At 56.2% G+C, this 21,134-nt stretch overlaps 2 protein-coding genes across 5 annotated transcripts in view; both read left to right on the forward strand.

Moving 5' to 3' along the window:
• SRRM4 (serine/arginine repetitive matrix 4) overlaps nucleotides 1–9,409 on the forward strand; it is a 50,086-nt gene extending 40,677 nt beyond the window's left edge. For 2 of the 4 annotated variants that reach the window (XM_056326602.1, XM_056326605.1), the window contains 4 exons: nucleotides 265–477; nucleotides 739–852; nucleotides 2,496–2,642; nucleotides 3,241–9,409. In XM_056326602.1, the coding sequence (XP_056182577.1) occupies nucleotides 265–477; nucleotides 739–852; nucleotides 2,496–2,642; nucleotides 3,241–3,502 (736 nt within the window). In that variant the 3' untranslated portion in view covers nucleotides 3,503–9,409. The remainder of the gene's footprint in view (nucleotides 1–264; nucleotides 478–738; nucleotides 853–2,495; nucleotides 2,643–3,240) is intronic. The other 2 variants (XM_056326603.1, XM_056326604.1) reach the window with 2 other exon arrangements.
• Nucleotides 9,410–11,984: 2,575 nt separating this feature from the next.
• HSPB8 (heat shock protein family B (small) member 8) lies at nucleotides 11,985–16,061 on the forward strand. The gene is made up of 3 exons (XM_056326719.1): nucleotides 11,985–12,857; nucleotides 14,017–14,080; nucleotides 15,276–16,061. Exons 1-3 carry the CDS (start codon nucleotides 12,479–12,481, stop codon nucleotides 15,433–15,435), a joined length of 603 nt encoding a protein of 200 aa, XP_056182694.1. The 5' UTR covers nucleotides 11,985–12,478; the 3' UTR covers nucleotides 15,436–16,061.
• The last annotated feature ends 5,073 nt before the right edge of the window (nucleotides 16,062–21,134 follow it).

Consider the following 21,134-nt stretch of genomic DNA (forward strand, 5'->3'; position numbering starts at 1 on the left):
AGGCAGAAATGCTGCCCCTCACGCCACCTGAGACTTCGTCCACAGCCCTTCCCTGGCACAGACTGGAGGGTGAGCTCCAGGGTTCTGACCCACACATGCAGGGTCTCTCGCAAGAGCAGCATGGGGAGCTGGGAGGGTTTTTTTTTTATCCCCAGTTGGGAATGGGAGGATGGGAGTATTTCTTGGCTGGAGCACGGTGCTCCCCTTAGCCAGGGAGCATAGTTCAGCCAGAGCTTGAATGTCTATCCAAATATATGTTCACAGAGGGTGCCTGTCCTTGTGTCTCAGCTGCTCGGAGGAGAAGAAGCAAAACTTCCTCCCGTCCCCAACGCCCAGCTCCCTGCTGAGGCCGTGCTCCCGCAGTGAGTCGTACACCAGCACAGGCAGATCCTCCCCTGGCTCCAGTCGCTCCCGCTCCTCACACCGCAAGGCCTCTCCCAGGTACTCCCGAAGTAGGTCCTGCTCTTCAGAAAAGAGGTAAGGCCAGTTAAAACAGCTGTCTCTGTGACCCTGGGCAATGTCTAACTATTGCAGGCTTGCAGGCTGCTTGCAGGGGGAGGTAAAACAGTTTGGGGGGTGCCTGGGGATCCACATGGCTTGGCGTGAGTTGGCCACTGAACTGAGCCAAGACCCTGAAATATGGGGCAGCTCTTCCCCACCATGAGCTGACATTCAGAGGTGTCTGGTACAGCCTCACCCTTCAGTATCTTTAACTCTTCTATGGTTCTTGCCTATCAGCAGGTCGTCTTCAAGTTCCCCCAGCTATTCCTCCAAATCCTGCAAAAAAAGTCCTGGGAGCAGGAGTTCAAGACCTCGTCGGAGCCCCAGTTACTCCCGCTACAGCCGTAGCAGGTACAGCTGTCTCCTCATGTGATATCTGCTGTCTCACACTTTCTCACTGCCTCCATCATTTTTTTGGACTCTAGCATGCTTGCTGGCCCCTGCCAGGCCCACACTGCTCCTTCAGCTTCCTCACTGGATGCTTTGGCTCTCAGCACTGGGCTGAGAGAGAGCAGGGGGATACAGGGTAAGACATATGGCAGTGTGTTATATTGGCCTTCAGTCAAGTAGAAATTTATTACCATTTATTGCCCTACAGCTGATGCTGACTGCAGAGGGGATGAGCCTTTCCCTTTCTGTGAGAAAAGTGGATTTCCTATAGCCAAGGACTGCCCTGCCAGTATTGATTCAGGGAAATTTCCTTTTGGAAATTTCAGGGAAACACTTTTGGGGGTAGGTTGCTGGGAGGGAGACCTGGCTTTGAAGCATCGTGGTATCTCACAGTTGGAGAATGTGGCAGGTGAAGTAGCTGTTCCTCCACTCCGAGCCCTTGTGGGGGACATGCTATGCAGCCAAAAGCGCACAGATGGCTGCTGGGTGATGTTCGCCAGGGCCTCGTGAGTGGGAGATGCTCTTCTCTGTCACGCTGGTGTAAATGGTGGGCAAGAGCGTTAGGCTCTGGTTGTGTCTGCCCACGGCTTTCATCGCCCGAGGAGCCCACGCCAGCCAGCAGCCCCAGCAGCAGGGCTGCAGCCTTTGTCAGAGAGGGACCTTATTGCTGTAGGGAAAGACACTCTGTTTTTCAGAGTCGTGGGTCTGCCAAAGAGTTGTCAGGCCCTGGGAAGTGCCCCTGCTGCGTGGGCACATGCCAGGTACCTTCATGCTGGCACTCACACGCAGGCTTGCAGAGGGAAACACAGGCCAGGCAACTCTACTCCCTCCACATCCCATTGAAAACACACATCTCCCAGCTCAGGCCTAGAGATGGCTTTGGGCAGATTTTTCTGGTAACATTTCTGCTGCTGTGAAAATTTTGCAGCCTTAAAACATTACATTACCGGGCTCTGGTTCTTGCAGGCTGTGGCAATCCCTGCTCTGGTGTAGAATATTCCTGCATCTGAGGATCAGACCATTGACCTGTAGCGCGTTGCTTTGTAGATGACATTGAGCAGGGTGTATGAAGTCAGCTACACTACATGGAAGGGCCTGTGCTGACATGCATGGGAATTTAACAAAAGAGAAAACCATAGCAACACCGGCACTCCTTCTGGCAAGCCATGCAAAGCTGCACAGCCTTGCAGGGATACCAGGGCCCTCTGCTCACGTGGGGCTGGCTGGCAGGGTTGTTCTTGCCTGCTTCTGCAGCATGACCAGCAAGAGCAATTTTAGTTAGAGCTAAATACAGAGTGCATCCACAGACACAGGTACGTGGAAGCCATCATAGCTTGGCAGCACAGGGCACCAGGAGACACTGCTGAAACCCCCAGACTCAATTAGTGTGTGTTTGTGTGTCCAGCCAGCTGGGTGTTTCTTTGTCCAGCTAAGCAAGTGTGTGCAGGGCTGATGCCACCAGAGCACTTTGCTTAGGGTGGTCCCTTTGGGAGCTGAGTATCCTCCACTCATCTGTGCCTTCATGCGTGGGTCATTGCCTCCACATCCAAAACCCACCCCACAAAAACCCAGCAGTGACTGTTTCCAGTCTGTGCCTTCCCCAGAGACCGTGAGCGAGAGCACAAGTACAGCTCCAGCGAGAAGGAGTCGCACAGGGAGCGTGACCGGCAGCAGCGGCGACGGTCCTATTCACCTCTGAGGAAACGCAGGAGAGACTCTCCCAGCCACCTTGAAGCTCGGCGTATTACGAGGTAAGGGGATGCAGTTTCATCGTTTGGAGACAGGCTCAGCTGCACTCCCCAGGGGGACATGGGCTGTCCTTGGGTCCCAGCTGCTGCCAGCAGAGGTTTCTCCAGGAGACTCGTTTCCCTGAGCCTGATCAGCAGGCCCTTCCGCCCCTCCTGGAGCTTGGGGATTTCCAGCTAGAGATACGGGGCAGATGGAGGGGGAGGGTCTCATTTACAACAGCTGAGGAAAAAAGGCAGATGAAGTTAGAGCAGGCACTCACCTGTCAGATGCCAGGGACATTCCCCCACAGGCTTTTTGTTTCACCCTCTCCTGTGGTAGATGTCCCACACTGTAGAGAGAGTCAAATACTGGCTCTAGCCTTCACACCGAGGGCTCTTTGGGACAGCATCAAGCAGCTCCCAATCTGAGACTTGGTGCTTGGGACATTCCCTGGGGCTTGAATCCCAAGGCCTGTCAGCAGCCTGATCTCTTCCCTTTTTTCTTTTAAACAAATACAATCACATTTTTGGGGAGCGCTGTGCAGAGTAAACACTTTTTGGATATTTTGACAGTAAATCTGTCCTTGTGTTGCTGGTAACCCACATCTCTCTGTCCCCACAGTGCCCGCAAACGCCCCATCCCCTACTACCGTCCCAGTCCCTCCTCCAGCAGTGCCAGCAGCTACTCCTCCTGGTACAGCAGCTTTAGCCGCTCCCCAAGCCGGAGCCGGAGCTACTCCAGCTACCGGACAAGCCGAAGCCGAAGCTGGAGCAGCAGCAGCACCGAGGGCAGGAGCCGCAGCCGGAGTTCAGGCCCCAGGAGCAGCCGCAGCAGGAGCAGGAGCTATGACTCAGGAGGCAGCTCCAACAGCCTGCGTCGCTAGGGAGTGCCGCTGACGGCTTACGTGCCATGCAGGTGTCACTTCTAAATTCCTGGCATTCTCCGCTTCCTTCCCACCTACCTGGCCATCGTTAGCAATCATCCCTGATACTGATGTGGCAGTGCCGGGTCCCCCTTCCCCGGTTCAAAGTAAGAGCCCTCCTGTGCCTGGTGCAGTCCCTTTACCACCTGTCAGAGTGGGTGGATCGGTCCCAGCTCCCCAGGCCAGGGCTTGGAAGAAAGGTTGGTGCTTTACAGAGGGCCTGCCATGACAGACCTGCGCCATCCTCCCATCTCCCCATCGCTGCTGCTCTCCAAAGCACTACCAGCTGCTCCAAAGGAAAGAATTCAGCTCCTTGCTGTTCTGCCAAACCAGGAACCAAGAAATTAATTTCTTTTGGAGGGAGACACCCAGTTAGGTAGGAATTTGCTGGGAAGCTTTGGTGATGAGTGGGGGTGACCTGTCCCCCCCAAGGCAAATATCAAGTCCCTTGGGTCTCTCCTCCAGAATTTCTGCCCACTCTGCAGCAGGCCTCTTCCATGAGAGAATGTTTATTTATTGCAGGTCAGCCAGTCCCTGCTATAAATAGAAGGCTAGAAATCCCTCCTGACGTAATTCCTGAGGGAAAAACGGCCATTCCCTCTCTTTCTCCCACCCTTTCTACTAAGTACCAATCGTCTTTCTCAGGGTGGTTTTATCCCCCCCCCGCCCTCCAGCACTGTGGCTTGTTTGCAAACAAACTGCTGCGGTCTGAAGCAGACTCGGGGCTGGTGGCGTACAAGGGAGAGGGGAGCTGGCGTCATGCTGTGCTCCGAGGGCCAGGTGACAGTATGGGGGCAGGGGCCGTGGGGTTCCCTTCTGGGAGGAGCCCTCTTGCAGTTTGTGTTTAGGTTTTTCTAAAGGGAGCCTTGCCCTTGGAGCGCAATGCTGGTGGGACTGTGAGGAGATACGGAGGTAGCCACGCTCTGCGGTGTAGTGAGAGCACGCAGCATTAAAAGGCCATTGCACAAGACGAGGGACCCCAATCCCCCTTCCTCATAACAGGCAGCAGTTTTCCAGGAGGATTTCAGGAAATCATTTCTGCTTGAGACCCTCAGGCTCCCCTGAAGGCAGCATTGGCAGGCGCAGCAGCCCCGTCGCCTGGCCGGTGCCAAGCTGCAGCAGGGTACACTTGCACCACAGTTTGTTGCTGGGAGGACAGAGCAGTGCAGGGGGACAGAAAGGGCCCCCCACTAATTGCCTGTTTTTCCAAGGAGCCGCAGGCAGCGGCCGGAGGGCCCTGCCTGCCTGGGCAGCCCTGGGGCTTTGTCTCCCTGCCGGGCCTGCCAGCCCAGCTGCCTGCGCAATTACTGTGTTTTGCAGGGTAACAAAGGCTTCTCCCGGCACAGGCTGAGCTGGTGCTGAGGAGTTTCTTTCTCTTACAACACCTGGGTGCTAAGAGACGCTAATTTGGGTTTAAGACTTCCCTCCCTCCCTTTTTCCATCCCCTCCCCTTCCATCCTGCATGATTATTAACAAGTTTGGGCTTAATGAGTCAAGGAGGTGTGTCTTTTAAGTGTCACAGAAAAAGGCTAAGTGGAGCCAGCATCTGCTGGAGGAGGAGAGAGGACAGAAGGAAGTACAACCCTCCCTGGCTAAAGAGTTACCTGCAGCCCCCCTCATGCTGCTGGCAGCAGGTGAAGGGGCAAAGCCAGAAGCAGAAGGCTGAGTGCCGTGCAGTGTTCTGGGGGAGCTGGATGATGGCCTTAGCAAGCATATAAACCTGTTATCTGCTGGAAGGTACAGCAGTGTGGGGTGTATTTCCATCTGGGTGGTACGAGGGAAAGGTTAATGCCAGTGATCCCTTTTTCCCAATATTCTTCCTACTGCTGGTCTCCCTTGTCCTGTGCCTTCAGCCCCCAAAGCCCCCCCTTTTCCCAGTCCCTCATCCCTTGCCTTGCTGTCTGCAGGTAATTTGAGGATAACGGTGGTCGAGGCAGAGCACTGGGCGCTGGTGTGGTCAGTGGCTCGGTGGGGACGTGTGCCTGTCTACAGGGAGGCCACCTCGTACAAGAGAGAAAAGCATTCCTGGTCAAGCTGAGCAGACGCTGTAGGGCTGTGGCTGAGGGATCAAAGATGGGGTGATCTTGCAGTGGGGTGCCACTGCCTTCCCTCCTGCACTGGCCCGGGCAGTGGCCCCATAGCCATCTTCTGCAGTGAGCTGCCTTCTTGTAAAGGGCTGGCAACTTCACATTTCTTCCCCAAAGACTCTCTCCCCATTTGACATTGAAACGCCCCATCCTCCTACTCCCTGGGATGACCCGAAGGCCATGGTGGGAGCCCAAACCCCAGATCTACCAGTGTTTCAAGAGCAGCCTCATGCCCCTTAACACCCCCTAACGCACACGTGCGTCTGTAGCAAGGAAGCAGTGAGCCAGGAGGTCGAAAACTATGAGAGAAGAGTGGCTTTGTGCAACTGGTGTAAATATTAGACACAACGCTGACTTGAGTTCCTCATGGCTGGGGACGGATGATTGAAGGACCGCATCAGGGTCAGCAGCACCTGCCGACCGTGGGACAGGAGATGACTCTGAGTGTTGCATGAGGCTGATGGCGGCTCTCGTACCCGTCTAGCTGATCTTTGCTTCAAGGACTGCCTCTGCTCGTACAGTCCGTGCCAGCTAAACGCTCCTGGGGTTTCCTGAGCAGACTTGTGTTGGAGTAAACCTCTTAAATTATTTATTTATTTATTTATTTATTATTATTATTCTATTTTTAATTGTATGTCAGAATGGATGCAGGTGGTCACTGTTACTAGTATTTATTCTTTTCTTTTTTTTTCTTTTTTTTTTCTTTTTTTTTTTTAACCAATAAGTTATTTTTGGATCTCTTTGTTTGAATGTATCCATGCCACTGTTCTCATGTAAAGGTTTACAGCGCCGGTCCCTCTTGGTGAGGTGGCTGGAGGAGTGACGGTCACTCCTACTGCCAGTGTGTCCCTCTGCACTCTCTGGAGCAGGGCAGAGAGTTGCAATGGACAGAGGGATGCAGGGCAGAGCTGTTTGTCTGTTTTCATCTTAAAATCTAGGGTTTCCCATTAGATTTGCGCAGGAACGTGATGGATGTGACCGTAGAAGCGGGTCTAGGACCTTATGGAGGTGACGGCGAGGGTCTGCTCGCTGGCCAGCCGAGTGACAGGGTGTTTGCAGTGCTGCAAGGGGAAGTTTCGCCCCGGTCCGTGCTCGTGCTGGCTGGGTGCCAGCTGGCTGCCGTTGCTGTTTCCCTTGGCTCCGCAGCCAGCACACAACCCGAAACCGAGCTGCTCTGCACAGGCACCGCTGGTTTCCCTGGGAGGATGCCGTCGCTAGGACTCCCCTGCCATGTTTGTCCCTGCGCAATGACCCACCCATGGAAAAACTAAGGAAATGAGACCGTGAGAGAGTGATCCGTACTGAAGATGCTTGCAAAATCCAGCCTCTGGTGACAGGACCTAACCAAGTCTGTGTGTGTATGTGTACGTACGTGTAAGTGCGTGTATATGTGCATATACATATGAGTTTCCCTCAGTGGTGGTATTTATTTTTTAACTTATTTAAGATCTTTAGTACAACTTGGAACATCACCCTTCCCATCAGTGGACAACTGGGTTTTCTGTTGGTTTGCGTGAAGCCCGTGAGCTTTTCTGTCTCTGTGCCTTTTGCCAGCGCTTTTTTTAAATTCTGTGTTGTTTGGCTCATTCATTGCTGTTACGGATTTTTGCTCTGCGTTGGGCATCTCAGATTGCTGCTGGTGCTCTCTGCAAAGGGCAGTGTTTGCCTGGTGGAAAAGCAACTCTGTCATTTCGGTGTTGGTGAATCACTGCTTGCCTGCAGTTGGCCGCTTGAGGGATGCCCGGGGTGGTCACAGCCTCAAGGCTTCAGGAAAATAACTTGGCCATTTTTTGGAGGCCCTGTCTCAGAGGGCTTTGCTTTGCTCAAACACAGAGGCTCCTTCTCACCCACAATTTTGTTTCCATCCCACAAGCGCCCCAGTTGCCTTTCCCCAGCAGAGTGCACGCCGCCGCACCCACTCCCAAATGTCCCCCTGACCCCAGAGTCATGCTGTCGGCTCTCCCTGCTCCCTGGACCTGCCTTGGCTCTGGGTGTCACACGAAGCAAAGTTGTCCCACCCCCCCAACCCCAGCGCTGGGGCCAGGCTCCAGAAAACCCAGCACAATCTCTGCAGGTTTGCTGGAAAGCAAAGATAAGGGATATCTCAAAGCACTGTTGCGTTCTTTCTTTTCTTCCTGGGTTATAGCACTCAGCTGTGCTTTGCTTTGTGTTCACTGTATTTTTTCTCAATGTTTTTGTTATTTTCGGGGACTGAATTTGTACCAAACTTGTCTGCAACAGCCAATCACTGTTATTTTGCTATGCATTGTACGTATATTGAACAGGCTGAGAGGACTTAGCCTCTATTTAATATTTATTTCTTCTATTTATTGAGCGTTACTTTAAAAAAAGCTATTTGGGTCTTGCCATTGAGTCCACGAAGGTAGGAGCCTTTGAGGTGTTGCCGTATGTGTTGGAGAGAGGTTATCAGAGAGGTGAATTACTGAGGCTGTCACCTGCCAGCATGGAGACATCTGGCAGACAAATTAGGCTCATTTGGAACTCAACTGCCAGTGATTTAGGGAGGAACCTCGTTTAGATGGAGATGAGCGAGGCAGGGGGAAATTCTTCATCTTGGACCAGCTTCTATTGACAAATCACAACCCCCTGGAAAGGTGCTGGTGTTCGGAGGTGACAGGCCAGCTGTGGCAGAGGAAAGAACCTGCTTTTCCTCCTCGGTACCACACAGGGCTGCTTGGATCACCAAAGATCCCCAGAGATCTCTGATCTCCCACTGCTGACCCACTCTTGGCTCTCAATGGTTGTTGGGGGAAGGGGGGACTTGTAGCCCTTTCATCGATGCGAGGAAGGGGATGCGGTTGAAGTGACTTGCCCATGGTCTCTACCAGGAAGCAAGGATGTCCACCCTGCTCCATCCTGAGGCCCTCATCCTTGTGTCATGTCCTACTTTGCCCCCTTCGCCAAGCTTTGTGCCAGAACCAGTAGCTTTGCCTGGATGTGAACTTGGGAAAGGTGGCCAGGGCAAAACTGGGAAGGTCTCTCCTGTCATCTCCGACATGATCCGGACCTTGCTGCAGGCATCCTTCCTCAGCTTTGAAAAAAGCACGGGATGTGCTAAAAATCACCACCTGCCCCAGTGCCACTCCACCAGCGCCGCAGCCGTTGGCCTCTGCACCCGAGTGGGAGGTGTTGGTGCTCCACGGGCTGGTGGAGGGTAGACGTGCCTCTGGCATCGACCGGCGTGTGCCCATCCTGCCGGGCGCTCAGCCTTGGGGCAATCAGGATATTTGTTTGAGAAAGGGATGGATTCAGGTGCCTAAGTGAAGACTCTGCCCTTTAGTGTCCAGTGGGGGTTTATTACCTCTTTACCAGAGAACAATTCTCATGACTTTTGCTGCTACCTGGAAGTTTGCACATGATTGGGAGGGTCTCCAAAGCACTGGTAAATCTGCTGTTGTAGCAACAGCTTCATGGTCAAGCATCCTGACTTTGGGGCTGTTGCCTAGAGATCAACACCCTGAACCTCACCAGCCCGGGGGCAGCTCTCCGCCTTCGAAACCCAGGGGATGAGAAGAAGGTTTAGAACAAAAGCCAGGACGTGAGAAAAGCCACGAGGGAAACAGCGTCTCAGTTTTCTCACCTGGTGGTTAATTCCTTACCAAATGACACCGGCGCATCTGTTCATTTGACTTCGTTGTAAAACTCCCTTTGCTCTCCATCGAAATGCATACTGTACTCTTTAGTCTTCCTGGGGTGTTTGAGTTGTTAGCCTGGTTAGAAAAAGGGTTCCAATAAAGGTTCGGACAGTATTTCCTTCTCATTGCAGCCCCATTTGTCATGTTCCTTTTGGATCCGACTGCGTGCAGTGGGATATTTTGGGTTGTTTCAGCTGCTCCGCAGGGAGAGGCATGTGCCTCCGCTCCCAGCTGCCGAGGGCTGGCTCCTCGGGGCGCAGGCTGAAGCAAAAAAAGTTGTGGGCTAGTATTTCAGGCAGCACTCCCTTCCCTGCTGGGCCAGGCTTTCGCTGCCCTTTGCCAGGCGTTTTGGATCCTCCCGCCCTGTTCTGGCACCAGTAACCCCAGCCAGAAATGCGGATGGCTCCCCATGGAGGTCGCTGGGCTCGGCAGTGCCCTCGCTGGGGCTGTGCCCTTCCCTGCCTGCAGGGTCCTGCTGCAGTCACCTCACCCCTCTTGGTCAGCAACAGGACGGTGGGGACACTCGGGCACCCCAGGTGATGCCCCTCACCCTGGGTCCTCCCCTGGACTGGCTGGAAGAGCCATGGGGGAGCAGTAGGACTGGACCAGGTCCGCAGGCTGATCCCCACAGGGCCCAGGTGGGCACCCAGGAAGGCTCGGGTTGCACCGCAGACAGACGGGGCAGCGGCCCCGTGTCACTCGGGGAAGAAGGGAGGCTGCAAGGCTGCCTCAAGCTCCCCAGAGCGGATGTCATGGGGCCGGCTTGGTGCCGGGACACATCCAGGAGATTTGGAGTGACAGCAGGAGCTAAATTGGGATGGCCCAGAGAGGGCAAGAGCCGGCGGGAGGGGACATGTGACTAATCGGGATAAACAAGGCGACAGGGAGGATTCCTGACTGGGGAGGGAGGATGGCCCGGAGCTACATGGGGAAACGCAGGACTGGAGATGTTAGGAGGCTCCTGGAAGTACAGCAGGATCGTGGGGCTACCTGAAACCTCCTTGGGGCTTGTCCCCTCTCCCTGTGGGCCAGTGTTTGCCTGAGTGGGTGCAGAGCTGGGTGCTGGGGTGATCCCGCTCCCCAGCCGAGGGGACAGGTGCCCAGCTAAGCTCAGGCTCGGTGTGTGGTGATGTTCTCCAGGACACCCTGCTGTCACCCCCAGGCAGCATGAGCCCCCAGCGGGCAGGGGCAGCCAGGCAGGACAAGGGTATGGAGGGGCTCAGCCTCACCCCTGGCAGCTGCCTCCCTGCACCCAGGGGTGCTCAGTCAGCACCTGGGACCTCCCCAGGCATCTCCAGGCACCCCCCTTGGTCCCCAGGGAGACCCCTGCGATGCCTGGCTGTCCCCATGCATAGGGGGGGCAAAGGATCTGAGCACAGGGGAGCAGCCCTGCCCCGTGTCAAGGAGAGGCAGCTCCCTCCCCCAGCAACGCCGTGTTGGTGCAGCGTGATTAATGCTGTTGGAGTGACCAGCGGCTGAATTGCTGCGCGGCCTGTGCTGCATTAAAGTCTTCCTGCTGTAATTAGTTCCATCAAGTCTATTAGAAAAATTGCAGATGCTGGAGAGAAGGAGCATGAGGCAGAGCCAGGAGGGAGGACGCGGCATGAGGAAGTGGTCCTGCATCAGCATGAACCTCGCTGATGACATCCTGTCCTCCAGCGCATCCCATCCTCTGGTGCATCCCATCACCTTCCCGAGCTGTGCCTGGACCACCTCCACAGGGAGCCCCTCGTTGCCACCAGGTTAGGGTTAGGGTTAGGGCACCCTGCTTGCGTGGTCGGGACGGCATTGCCCGGGTGGGTGCTTGCTGGGAGCTCACAGCCACTGCCGCCGCGCCTCTTCCCACGGCGCGCTGCCCGCTCCCTGCTGCTGCCCTGTAATTAGCCCGGCTGCCACGCGGCTGTCATTAGCACCTCACCCTGCCTGCGCTCGGCGATTGCAGCAGGGTCGGGGCATGTGGTGGGGCGAGGAGGAGGAGGAGGAGGGTGAGGAGGAGGTGGGTGCTAAGCAGCACCGCAAGGACCCTGCCCATCTGCTGCCTGGGGTCCCTCTTCTTCCCACCTTTGGGGGCCATTTCTCTGGGTCTGACCGGTGAAGGTGGCTGAGGAAGCAGAGCTGGAGCGGGACACCCCTTGGAGCACGGCTTCCCTCGTGCATCCCGCAGCCCCTCTCGCACCCGGGCTCTGTGGGCAGCCCTGGGCGGCCATACGCTCCTGGCCACCAAAGGGGTCCATCCCCTGCCCCAGCATCCCCCCAGCATCCACGCGTGGGGTGCCACCGCCCTCCCAGCGCCGTGCCAGGGGTGCCACCAGTGACCCATTTCCTGGTACAGTGGGCTGCTTGGTGGCACGGGGACACGTGGCTTTACAGTGAGGGGAGCAGCTTGGCCCAGCCCTGCTGAGGGGTTATTTTTAACGGGTGACACTGGGGTGAAAGCAGCCAGCTCTGAGCTTGGGGGCTATTTTGGGTGGGTGGACTGGGTGCAGGGTGGTGGGAAGGGGCGGTGGGGGCCGGGGCAGCTGCCAAAGTGCAGCAGCCAGGGTCCTCGGACTGGCAGGAGAGGTCAGCTGTGCAGCCCAGATTCTCCACGGCTGTTTCATCCTCTCCAAAATACTCGGCTGACAGGGCAGGAATTGCAAAACACACACCCCCTCCTCCCAAATCCATATAAATAGCGCTCACCCGACGGCTGGAAGGTTACAGAAGTTTCTCGGCTCGGAGCTCAGGCATTTATTGCAGCTCTCGCCCGGGAGTGGCAGGGAAAGTCGCACATAAAGTGCTTGGGAGCGAGAGGGGAGAGACAAGCTTTTTAATCTTGGGATATTCGGTTTTATTTTTTTTTCCCTCTTCTGCGAGAAGTTTTATTTTCCTCTCCCCGTTCCCTGGGATCAGAGCCAGACAGGAAGCGTTTTCTCGCGGCCAGAGAGCTCCCTCCGTCCTTCCTGCGCTGCTCCGGCTCCCAGTGATTCAGCCCTGAATTGATTTTCTCCGTCGCCCTTCACCTGGTGCTGGAGAAGGAAGGGACCACCCCCGCGGCGCCCACCCGCAGCCGCACGCCTGCATCCCACCTGGGGTGGATGCGTCTCCTCCGGGACGGGCTCCCCGGGGAAGTTTGCATCCAGGAGCAGCCGCACAGAGGCTGAGGCTCCGCGGGAGAGCCCCAGGGACGCGCTCGGACCCCTGCGAAGGAAGCCATGGCCGACAGCCAGATGCCCTTCTCCTGCCATTACCCCGGCAGGCGCAGTGTCCGTGACCCTTTCAGGGAGCCCGGCTTGACCTCGCGCCTGCTGGACGATGATTTCGGCATGTCACCCTTCCCCGGGGACCTGACGGCGGACTGGCCTGACTGGGCTCGGCCCCGGCTCACCACCACTTGGCCGGGTCCCCTGCGCACCGGCATGGCCCGTGCCTCCACCATGGCCCCCGGCTACGGCACCCGCTTCGGGGGGTACCCCGAGAGCCGCAGCCCCGCGCCCTTTCCCCGCGAGCCCTGGAAGGTGTGCGTCAACGTGCACAGCTTCAAACCCGAGGAGCTGACGGTCAAAACCAAGGATGGCTATGTCGAGGTATCAGGTGAGAGCAAAGGCACTGGGGAGGAGGAGGATGGGGCATGAAAAGCAACTGGGCCTGCCCAGCCCATGCTGGCTCAATAAATTGCCATAAAATGCAAAAATCACCTTTACTTTAAGCCAGCAGCAGCAGCCCCAAGCTTGGGAGCAGGGCCAGGGCTGCGGCAGGGCTTTGGGGCAGCCCCACAGGCGGTTTGGGGGTGCCACGAGGGACCCAGCTCACAAGCTGTGGTGGTTTGCTGCAAAAATGCAAAGGACGAGCCTCCTTTGGGGTAAATCTCCCCACTTTCTGCCCTGGCCGGCCAGGGAGGCACCGCTGTGGGCTGTGGCACCCTGCAGCGAGCTGCCAAGAGGGGCCCCAGCTTGGCTTGGTTAATTATAGCCGGGGTGAGGCGCGGAGGGAGATTCCCTTTAAAGGGGCCAAGAGAGAAGCAGCTTGTGCTGGGAAGCAGGGGCAGCCACACTGCAGTCCCCCCCCACACACATCCCCCAACCCAGCCCCAAGAGGCACCGCCTGGGGACAAGAAACCAGAAGCCATCCCTAAAAATTCAATTAATGATGGGGACAGTGGGTGCGGGGGGCATCACATCAGGGGGGGCCACCGGTCCCCAGCCCTGAGCATCCCTTTAGCCCAGCACCAACATCCCACATGGCCCCCAAGTGCCCCGGGCCAGGGTCCCCAGGGAGGGGCTGGGGGCTGCCGTGCAGCATCACCCTCGGTATTTATTTGGGGCTTAACGGCATCGCAGCAGCAAAGCTGCAGGTCGGGGAGGGGAGCTGGGCAGCTGCCAGTGTGGTCTTAACTTCAGAGATGCTCCAGGCACAGGACCCTCAGCCTGACAGTACGATGCAGGGAAGCCCATCCTGGGGAGAGGGAGAAGGGGGGGTGCTGCCACCTCCAAAGGTTTTATTATGTCTGGGGGCTGTTTTCTTAAGCCCCAGCTCTTGGCAGCCTGTGAGACCCCAGACTCTCACTGGAAAGATGGGTGTGCCATGTCCAGCATCTCCTTCCCAACATAGGAGAGCCCTCCCCAGAGGGAAGAGTTGGCACTGGGAAAGGAAAGCAACTCCTCTGAAAACTTTCCTGCTGGGTTTTGTTGTTGTTGGGGAAAAAATAATCTCCTGGTGAGGTGGTGACGTGGGGTGTTGCCCTTCCCTGCAGGCAAACACGAGGAGCAGCAGGTGGAAGGAGGGATCGTCTCCAAGAACTTCACCAAGAAAATCCAGTAGGTACCAGCCGGCCCTAGGGCACCCACCTGGTAACACAGCTGAAGGAGCTGGGGTGGGGGGGGCTGCCACGTCCCCTCAACCAGCACCCAAATGTCATCAGCCTGCTGTGGGACCCTGTCGCGGCGGCGTGGGCAGCGCAGGGATGCCACTGGCAGCAATGCGCTGAGCTTTGCCAGTCCCTGCGCCCCAGCTCAGGCATGCAGGGACTCCAGAGCTGGTTTTTACCCCAAAATGTGCCCTCTTGCAACATGTGCCCGGCTGGTTCGGGCCACACGGTGATTTCCCGAGGGAGGGAAAAGAGATGGAGGTCTTCTTCTGGGTGCTTTGCCAGCCTCCTCCAGGCCTGGGGCTGTGTTTGGAGCCGGCCGGGGTGCAGGGAGCAGGAGGGGTGCAAGGAGCTCCACTCCCGGTGCCAGCACATCCCCAGGGGTTCAGCAGGGCATGATGGGCTGACACCATCATTGGCCCCAAAATACACCCCTATGTGTGACTGTATCTATCTGAATGATGTCAGTGAGATTGCTATCGCGTTGACTCACCGCGACAGCTCGCTTTGGCAACAACAACTGGCAAAGGGCAGGGAGGCGAGGCGAGCCCCAACCATGGCGCTTCACCCGTGCTGGGGGGCTCGTGGGGTTACCGGGGAGAAGCAGCAAAGGCCAGGGCATGGGGAGGGTTTCCTCAGCTGGCGGCAGCTCAGCTTTGCTTTTCCATCCCGAAGGAGCCCTGCACATCCCGAAGTCCCGTGGGAAAGCTGGGGCGAGCACCATGCTCCCTCCCGCTCGCAGCTGCAGCGGCTCCTTTTACGGGCAAGGTTTGCGGCTGACGCGGGCTGCGGCGCGGCGATGATTTACTCCTGCTTTGCAGAAGTCTGGGCGGCACAAGCAGCGGGCGACATCCCGTCAAACACATCTGCCGGGGAGATTAAACAGAGCACCCACAGGGGCCAGACAGGCCAGGAGGCCGCTTTAAATATCCCTGGCACATTCCCGGGTGCTACAGTAATAACACTGCCTTTGCTGAGCCCCGCGCCGGGGCTGCTGGCTCGGCATCGGTAGTACCCCATGTGGTGGGGTCCTGCCTGGGCTTCCCAAGGGCCGATGTCCACCAGGGATGCGGCATGTTGCGAGCTGCAGCCGCCCTGACCCCCCCCAGCTCCTAAACCAACTCATCTTCCCTTCCCTCCTACAGGCTGCCCTACGAGGTGGACCCCATCACTGTCTTTGCCTCCTTGTCACCGGAGGGGCTGCTGATCATCGAGGCGCCCCAGATCCCCCCCTACCAGCAGTACGGCGAGGGTGGCTGTGGCAGCGAGATCCCCGTGGAGAGCCAGGAGGCCACCTGCGCCTGAGCAGCCACCTGTGTCCCTGCCGTGCCCCGGCATCCCTCCTCCCCTCTCCCCTCTCCCCCCGGACCCCTGCTCCCTGGTCCCCTGCGGCGCGGCATCTGGACAGCCTCCGGCGAGGGTGATGGGTGCTGCTCACAGGGACGGCAGCACCCGCCACCCCACGGGGGGACCAGCTGAGAGCTGGGGCACCCATGCTGGGTGCTGGGCCACTGTCCCCGAGGGCTTGTAGCAGTCTGAGGTGCCGGTAGAGATTCTGTGCCCATGGGGCCGAGCAGAACGGATGTCCTCATTACAGTTATTTTTTTGCTCTGAGTTGCTCGGATGGGGTATTTATACCAGTAGCAAAAAAGGGCCCTTTTTTCCCTAAAATTGACATGGAATCCCATAGCCCTGTGTCTTTTCCTCCTCCGTGGGTTGTTGGGTTTTTTTGAACTACATCTCTGCAAAGGACATGTGTCTGGCAGCAGAGCTTGACGGCACGGCCTCCGTCCTGAGAAACGCAAACCGTCCGTGTGTTTTGAACATTGGTTTTGGGGTTGTTTTGGTTTTATTTTCATCTTTTTTTTTCCAAAGAGGATTTGTGCTTTTATTTGTCAGACCTGAGGAATAAAACCCAGTTGATGTTCTTAGCCTCTGCTTGTCTCAGCTGAGCCCAGTGGGGTGGGCGCAGAGCTGCGGGAGGGTGGTGGGGAGGAACGGGGGGATGCTGCTGCATGCCATCTCCTAGCCTGGTACAGGATCCTGCCCATGGGGGGAAGAAGGGGATGTTTGCACTAATGGGCTGCTGAAGCATTTGCTTGAGCCTTTTCCGCAGCCTGTGAATGCCAAGTCCCAGCGAACACGGTGCTAAGGAGGCACTGAGCCCCCTGAGGACCACGGGCTCATCCTTTCCTTACCCTCTTGAGGGGTTGGGAATGTTTTTCCTGTTTGGAGATGCTAAATCAGCCTCTGAGCTGGGCAAGTCAGGTTTGTACCATCCCCATATCCATCTCACCCTGCCAGCTCCGCACTGGCAGCTCCACAGGGAAGCTATTCCCAGCTAATTCCCCAGCAGAGGCACCAGCAAACGGTTTCTGCTGGGCTCTGGACGGTCTTAAAACCATTCTCTGGGGCGAAGCACCGGGTAAGATTTGCCAAATTGCTGCAGTGCCTGGGGTTGGTAAAGCAGAGGTGCTGATGGGCAGCCGGAGTTTTTCCATTGATCTGTGCAGCACCTGGACAGGGCACCCGGTTTTCCATCTCACCAGGACCTCCAAGTTAAAAATACAACCTCACATGCTCTGTCAGGGATGCGGTTACCAACAACAGCCCATCACGTGCTGTAAACCCGGCCCCGGCACTCGGGGGCCACTGTGGTATCCACACTCTAGGTCATGGAGGGGAACCTGGCTCTTGCCCTGGTTTTATGTGGTGTATTTTATTTTCAAGAGTTGTTAGGGAGCCTGGAGCCCCAGGCAGTGCACAGCACCCCCACCCACGCCTGTCAGCAGGAGCCAGCCCTGGGCTCAGCCACCACAGCTCCGCCAGGCACGGCTGTGAGCACAGCAATTTTTATGAATAAAATATAGTCCTCGAAATGTAATACCAACACCAGGATGGAAAGCAAAAAAGTCATGAGTCACAGATCCAGCCCTGTGTCCCCGTGCTACTTGGAGATGTCATGCCTTGTGGGTGACACCTCTTCAGCACAAACTGTCCATCCTCTTCCTTGCTACTTCAAAGGATTATTTTTTTCAGTCTTTGGAGAAAGCATCCCCGGTCTTCCAAGCTCACTGGGCTCAACCCCAGTTCTGGCCCCAGTGCCCCATCCCCCCAATGCACTTTTCATGGGAAGGACCCCAGGGGAAGCACAAGGGTCCTTGGGGCGACCCCCAGGCTGCAGCACCTGGAGCGAGCAGCTGGATGTGGCCCCGCAGCATCCTGGACCATGCACCGCATGAGCAGGAGATGACGGCTCCCCTGAGCAGGTCTGCAGGCACAGGGGACCAGATGCGACTCTGCAGGGAGCTGTGGGGTGGGAATTAGCTGCAGCTGAGCCCCTCTCCCACCCCAGGCTATATGGGGAGGCCCCCAGGCAGCAGCTGCACTGGTGCTGGGATGATGGGAGCCCCCTGCTCACCTTTGGGACCGCAGCACAGGTAAGGGCTGCTGCATTTGGGTGATGGTTTCTGGCTTTCTCTCCCGCTGATCCTGCATTCTGGGGGAGGATTATTTTTTTTTTCTTTAATCACTCTCTGTTTTATTTGGTTCTGCTTTCTGATGAATTCCTTAATAAGGTCTTATTGAGACTGTTGTAAGATGCATTAGAAATAATTTCTTAATGGCTGAGGTTGGCATCAGCAATTAGCACTAAGGACCTCTTACACAGGCAGCATGCTTGGACCTGTGCAGCCAGCAGCTTCTCAAGCTGTTGGATTGTCTGGAGTATCATCTACTAATGAAATAATTGTAAGTGTTGTAAGTGGCGATCTGCTTTTTTTTTTTTTTTTTTTTTTTTGTGAAGTATGACCCAGTTATTGAAGCAAAGGAGGTTTGTAAAAAAGTAATCCCTACTGCAAAGGTCAAAAATAAGTTTGGAAATGTTGGAGAATTTCTGCAGCAGCATCTCCCCCTGTGACTGAGGAGGATGGGGGGGAGGTGTGTGTTTCTGGGGTAGCAGGGTGCTGCAGAACTGGGGCCAGTGGGGAGCGGGAGCTGTTTGCTCGTCCTCAGCCTGCATGTGAGATAACAGCTTTTAAGACATAACACAATGCTGTAATGGCCACTCTGCCAACTACATTACATTTCATGGGTTTGTAGCAATTACACTGCATCAGGTGGTGTCATAACACATTACGATTTATAGCTTCATATTGGCTCTAACAGGGAGATGCTGTGCACGGGACGTGGCCAGGGCGAGCATGCCCCCAGGGAGAGTGGGCTTTCCATGGGTCCAGCCCTGGGGCTGGCTGAGGGGGCTCGGGAGGGACTGAGACCCTGGGCTGTGCATTTTGGGACCCCTCCTGCACATGGGAGGAAGATCAGGATTGTGTTTATCATCAATTCCCCTTGCATGGGGCACCCTGGTCACAACACCACCTCTCTGCCGGCCCTGTCAGAATCATTCTGGGAGGCTGGTGCTCCCTTATTTCTCCTGGAGCAGCATTAGATTTACCAATATCCACCTCGTTTGAAGCCAAATGATTTTTACGGATGAAGGAGGCAGAGGAGCCATCCTAATCAAGCCTTTCAAATCCTGCTCTCACAGCTGATGGTGCTGGCATGGGGTTGTGCCCCCGGCCAGGGAAGGGAGAGGAGCAGATGTTGGAAAGATTGTATTTTTTTCTTTTGAAGAAGTCAGTTCTGGTAAAATACACAATCACATCTGAAAGGGGCTGGTGTAATTAAGCAGTCCGACGCTGGGCAATTTGCATTAGGCTCTTTGTTGCCACTGGTGCCAGCCCATGCCTTGCTGTTCAGGCAGCAGCAGGAGCAAGGAGGATGAGGAGTGTGCCTGCTCCAGGGAGAGGAGATGCTGGGAGTGGGGCTGAGCTTGGAAATCCAGCAGCTTGTGATGCATCTCAGGACCGTGAGCTTGCAAGCTCAGCTCTAAGCCCTGGCAAAGCTCTCCTGGGCAGCTGGAGGGAAATGCAGGTGGTTCACATGGACTTGTTGTTTTGGAAAAGATTTTTTTCTCGTTTCTTTGCAGTGGTGATCCCTCCTGCTGCACAAGCTGGTGGTTCCCAGTGCCGCAGCCGTGGAGCGGGGACGGGTTGTTGTAGGAAACCAGCCTGGGGGGACCTGCCACCCAAACTAGCTGCTGCAGACGGGGTGAAGGACACGAAGAGATAAGCATAAGGTCACCCAAGCCTTGGGGGAGCTGGCTGGGTGGCTCGGCGGCAGGAGGCTGAATAAACCTCTTGGCTGTGCCCGGCCACCTGCCCTGAGCCGCCGAGGAGGCACAGAGGCTTTGCCAGCCCCCAGTGGGGCGGGGGCCCGCGGGGCCGAGCAGCTCGAGTGCTGGTCCCTACCCCACCGGGGCCGGGCTGGGTGAGCACGTGGCTCCTCGCGGGGCACTGGCTCCTGGCCTGTCCCAGAGGATTTATTTTCCTAAAATGGAAGCAAAATCTGAATTGATTTATTTTGTTTGGCAGCATGTAGAGCAGGGTAAATAATCCACAAGGAGCATCAGAACTGCCCAGATACACCAGGCATCTCCAGAGGTCTGGTTTCTTCTCCTAGAAGAACTGGGTTGGTCTCACCTTCTGAGTGCCCAGGTCCTGTGGCAGGAGCTGGCTCATGTCCGGTCAGGGCTGTGGCCAACGGTCAGCACAGCAGCTCCTGAGGCTTCATCCAGCTCCGCTCTGGGCAAGCATCGCCCGTGGCTCGGAACGTGCTTGCTGGCTCACCCCGTGGAGATGCACTTGATGTCTCTCGCTTGCTCCTGGCACACAGTTAGGTCACTCTGCGGGGGTCCTCAGGTGGCCACAGAGACCCTGTGGCTGGCTGATGGGGATGTTGGCGCTTTACAGCCACCCTGGGAACCTCTGCACAGCTCTGAGCTGCGTGTGCCATGGGCGTGCAGAAGCTCAGCCTGTTCTCCTCCAGCATCCTCCTCCTCGGTTTCCCCCTGCCGCAGTGCTCTCCTCACCCCTCCAGGCCAAGTGCAGCTTTCCAGCCTCTCACTTGGCAGCTGGTTCTTATTCCTGCAGATCACCTAGCTGGCTTTGCACAGGGAGGCTGATATTACACTCCTGAATGTTTTTCCTTCCCAGAGCATCCCTGGCTCCCCGAGGGTTTCTCATTTTCTCACACAGACAGGCCCCTTCGTTACAAGCCAGTCCCTTTTCCCCTAGAGAATATCCCATAACCATCCATGTGTCTCTCTGCTAAAGTCAAGGTCATTTGGGGTTTTTCATGTTTCTCTGTGGGAGTTTCCCTTCTGTTGGAGACTTTGTTGTGGTTTTGGTACCTACTTGCAAAGCAAGTATCATCTGCTTTAGTTTGGATGTCTCCAAAGAAAATACTTTGCCACACAATGGCTGTGGGGCCAGAGAAGAAAAAAACTTTTCCTCTAATAAAAAAGCCAATGTCATAGGAATAACCTGCCCTGGCTGCCAAGACACCCCTTCTGTCCTTTTTAAATCGAAGGCAGAGAAGTTCAGCAGGAGTTCCTGGCCGTGAACCTGCACGGCCGCTCCTGGGGAGCCAACAAAGAAGATCCTGAAGCTTTGCCCATCTTAGCAGAGAGAAGGGGAGGAGAGACCTCAGCAGATAAAGCAGTGCTGGTGGGGCATCATGGCATCGTGTTTTGGATGCTTCTGCCCACACCCATCTCAGGAGAGGGTTGGGCGTGCTTTGAGGCTCAAGCCTGGTGACCCTCACCAGCAGCATGGACCCTGCTGGGCGGACTGTGTGTGCGACCGTGGTGCTGGGCATCACCAACCCCTTCATGGAGCCACAGCCACGAATTCCTACCCTCGAATAGTGAGCTGGAGCAGAGAGGCAGGGAATTTTCTCTTATTTGTTTTCTTTTGTCAGTCTTGAAACCCTGTTGCAAAGGCTGCTGGTAATTAAGGGCTGTCTTGCCATTTAGGTGACAGTGCTGAAGTGCAGCCTCCTTCTCCCAGCCAGATGCTCCACAGCAAACCCATCCTGCAGGGGAGGCAAAGCTCATCTTCGTTTTCTTCTTTCGGATTGCAACAAAAAGCTTCCTATCCAAG

This window comes from Falco biarmicus, chromosome 1, assembly GCF_023638135.1.
Source record: "Falco biarmicus isolate bFalBia1 chromosome 1, bFalBia1.pri, whole genome shotgun sequence".
Classification (NCBI taxonomy): Eukaryota; Metazoa; Chordata; class Aves; order Falconiformes; family Falconidae; genus Falco; species Falco biarmicus.

Coding starts and splice junctions, on each gene's coding strand:
- HSPB8 (XM_056326719.1), top strand. CDS start 12,479: ATGGCCGACAGCCAGATGCCCTTCTCCTGCCATTACCCCGGCAGGCGC. Junction 12,858..14,016: donor TGGCTATGTCGAGGTATCAG/GTGAGAGCAAAG, acceptor CCTTCCCTGCAG/GCAAACACGAGGAGCAGCAG. Junction 14,081..15,275: donor AACTTCACCAAGAAAATCCA/GTAGGTACCAGC, acceptor TCCCTCCTACAG/GCTGCCCTACGAGGTGGACC.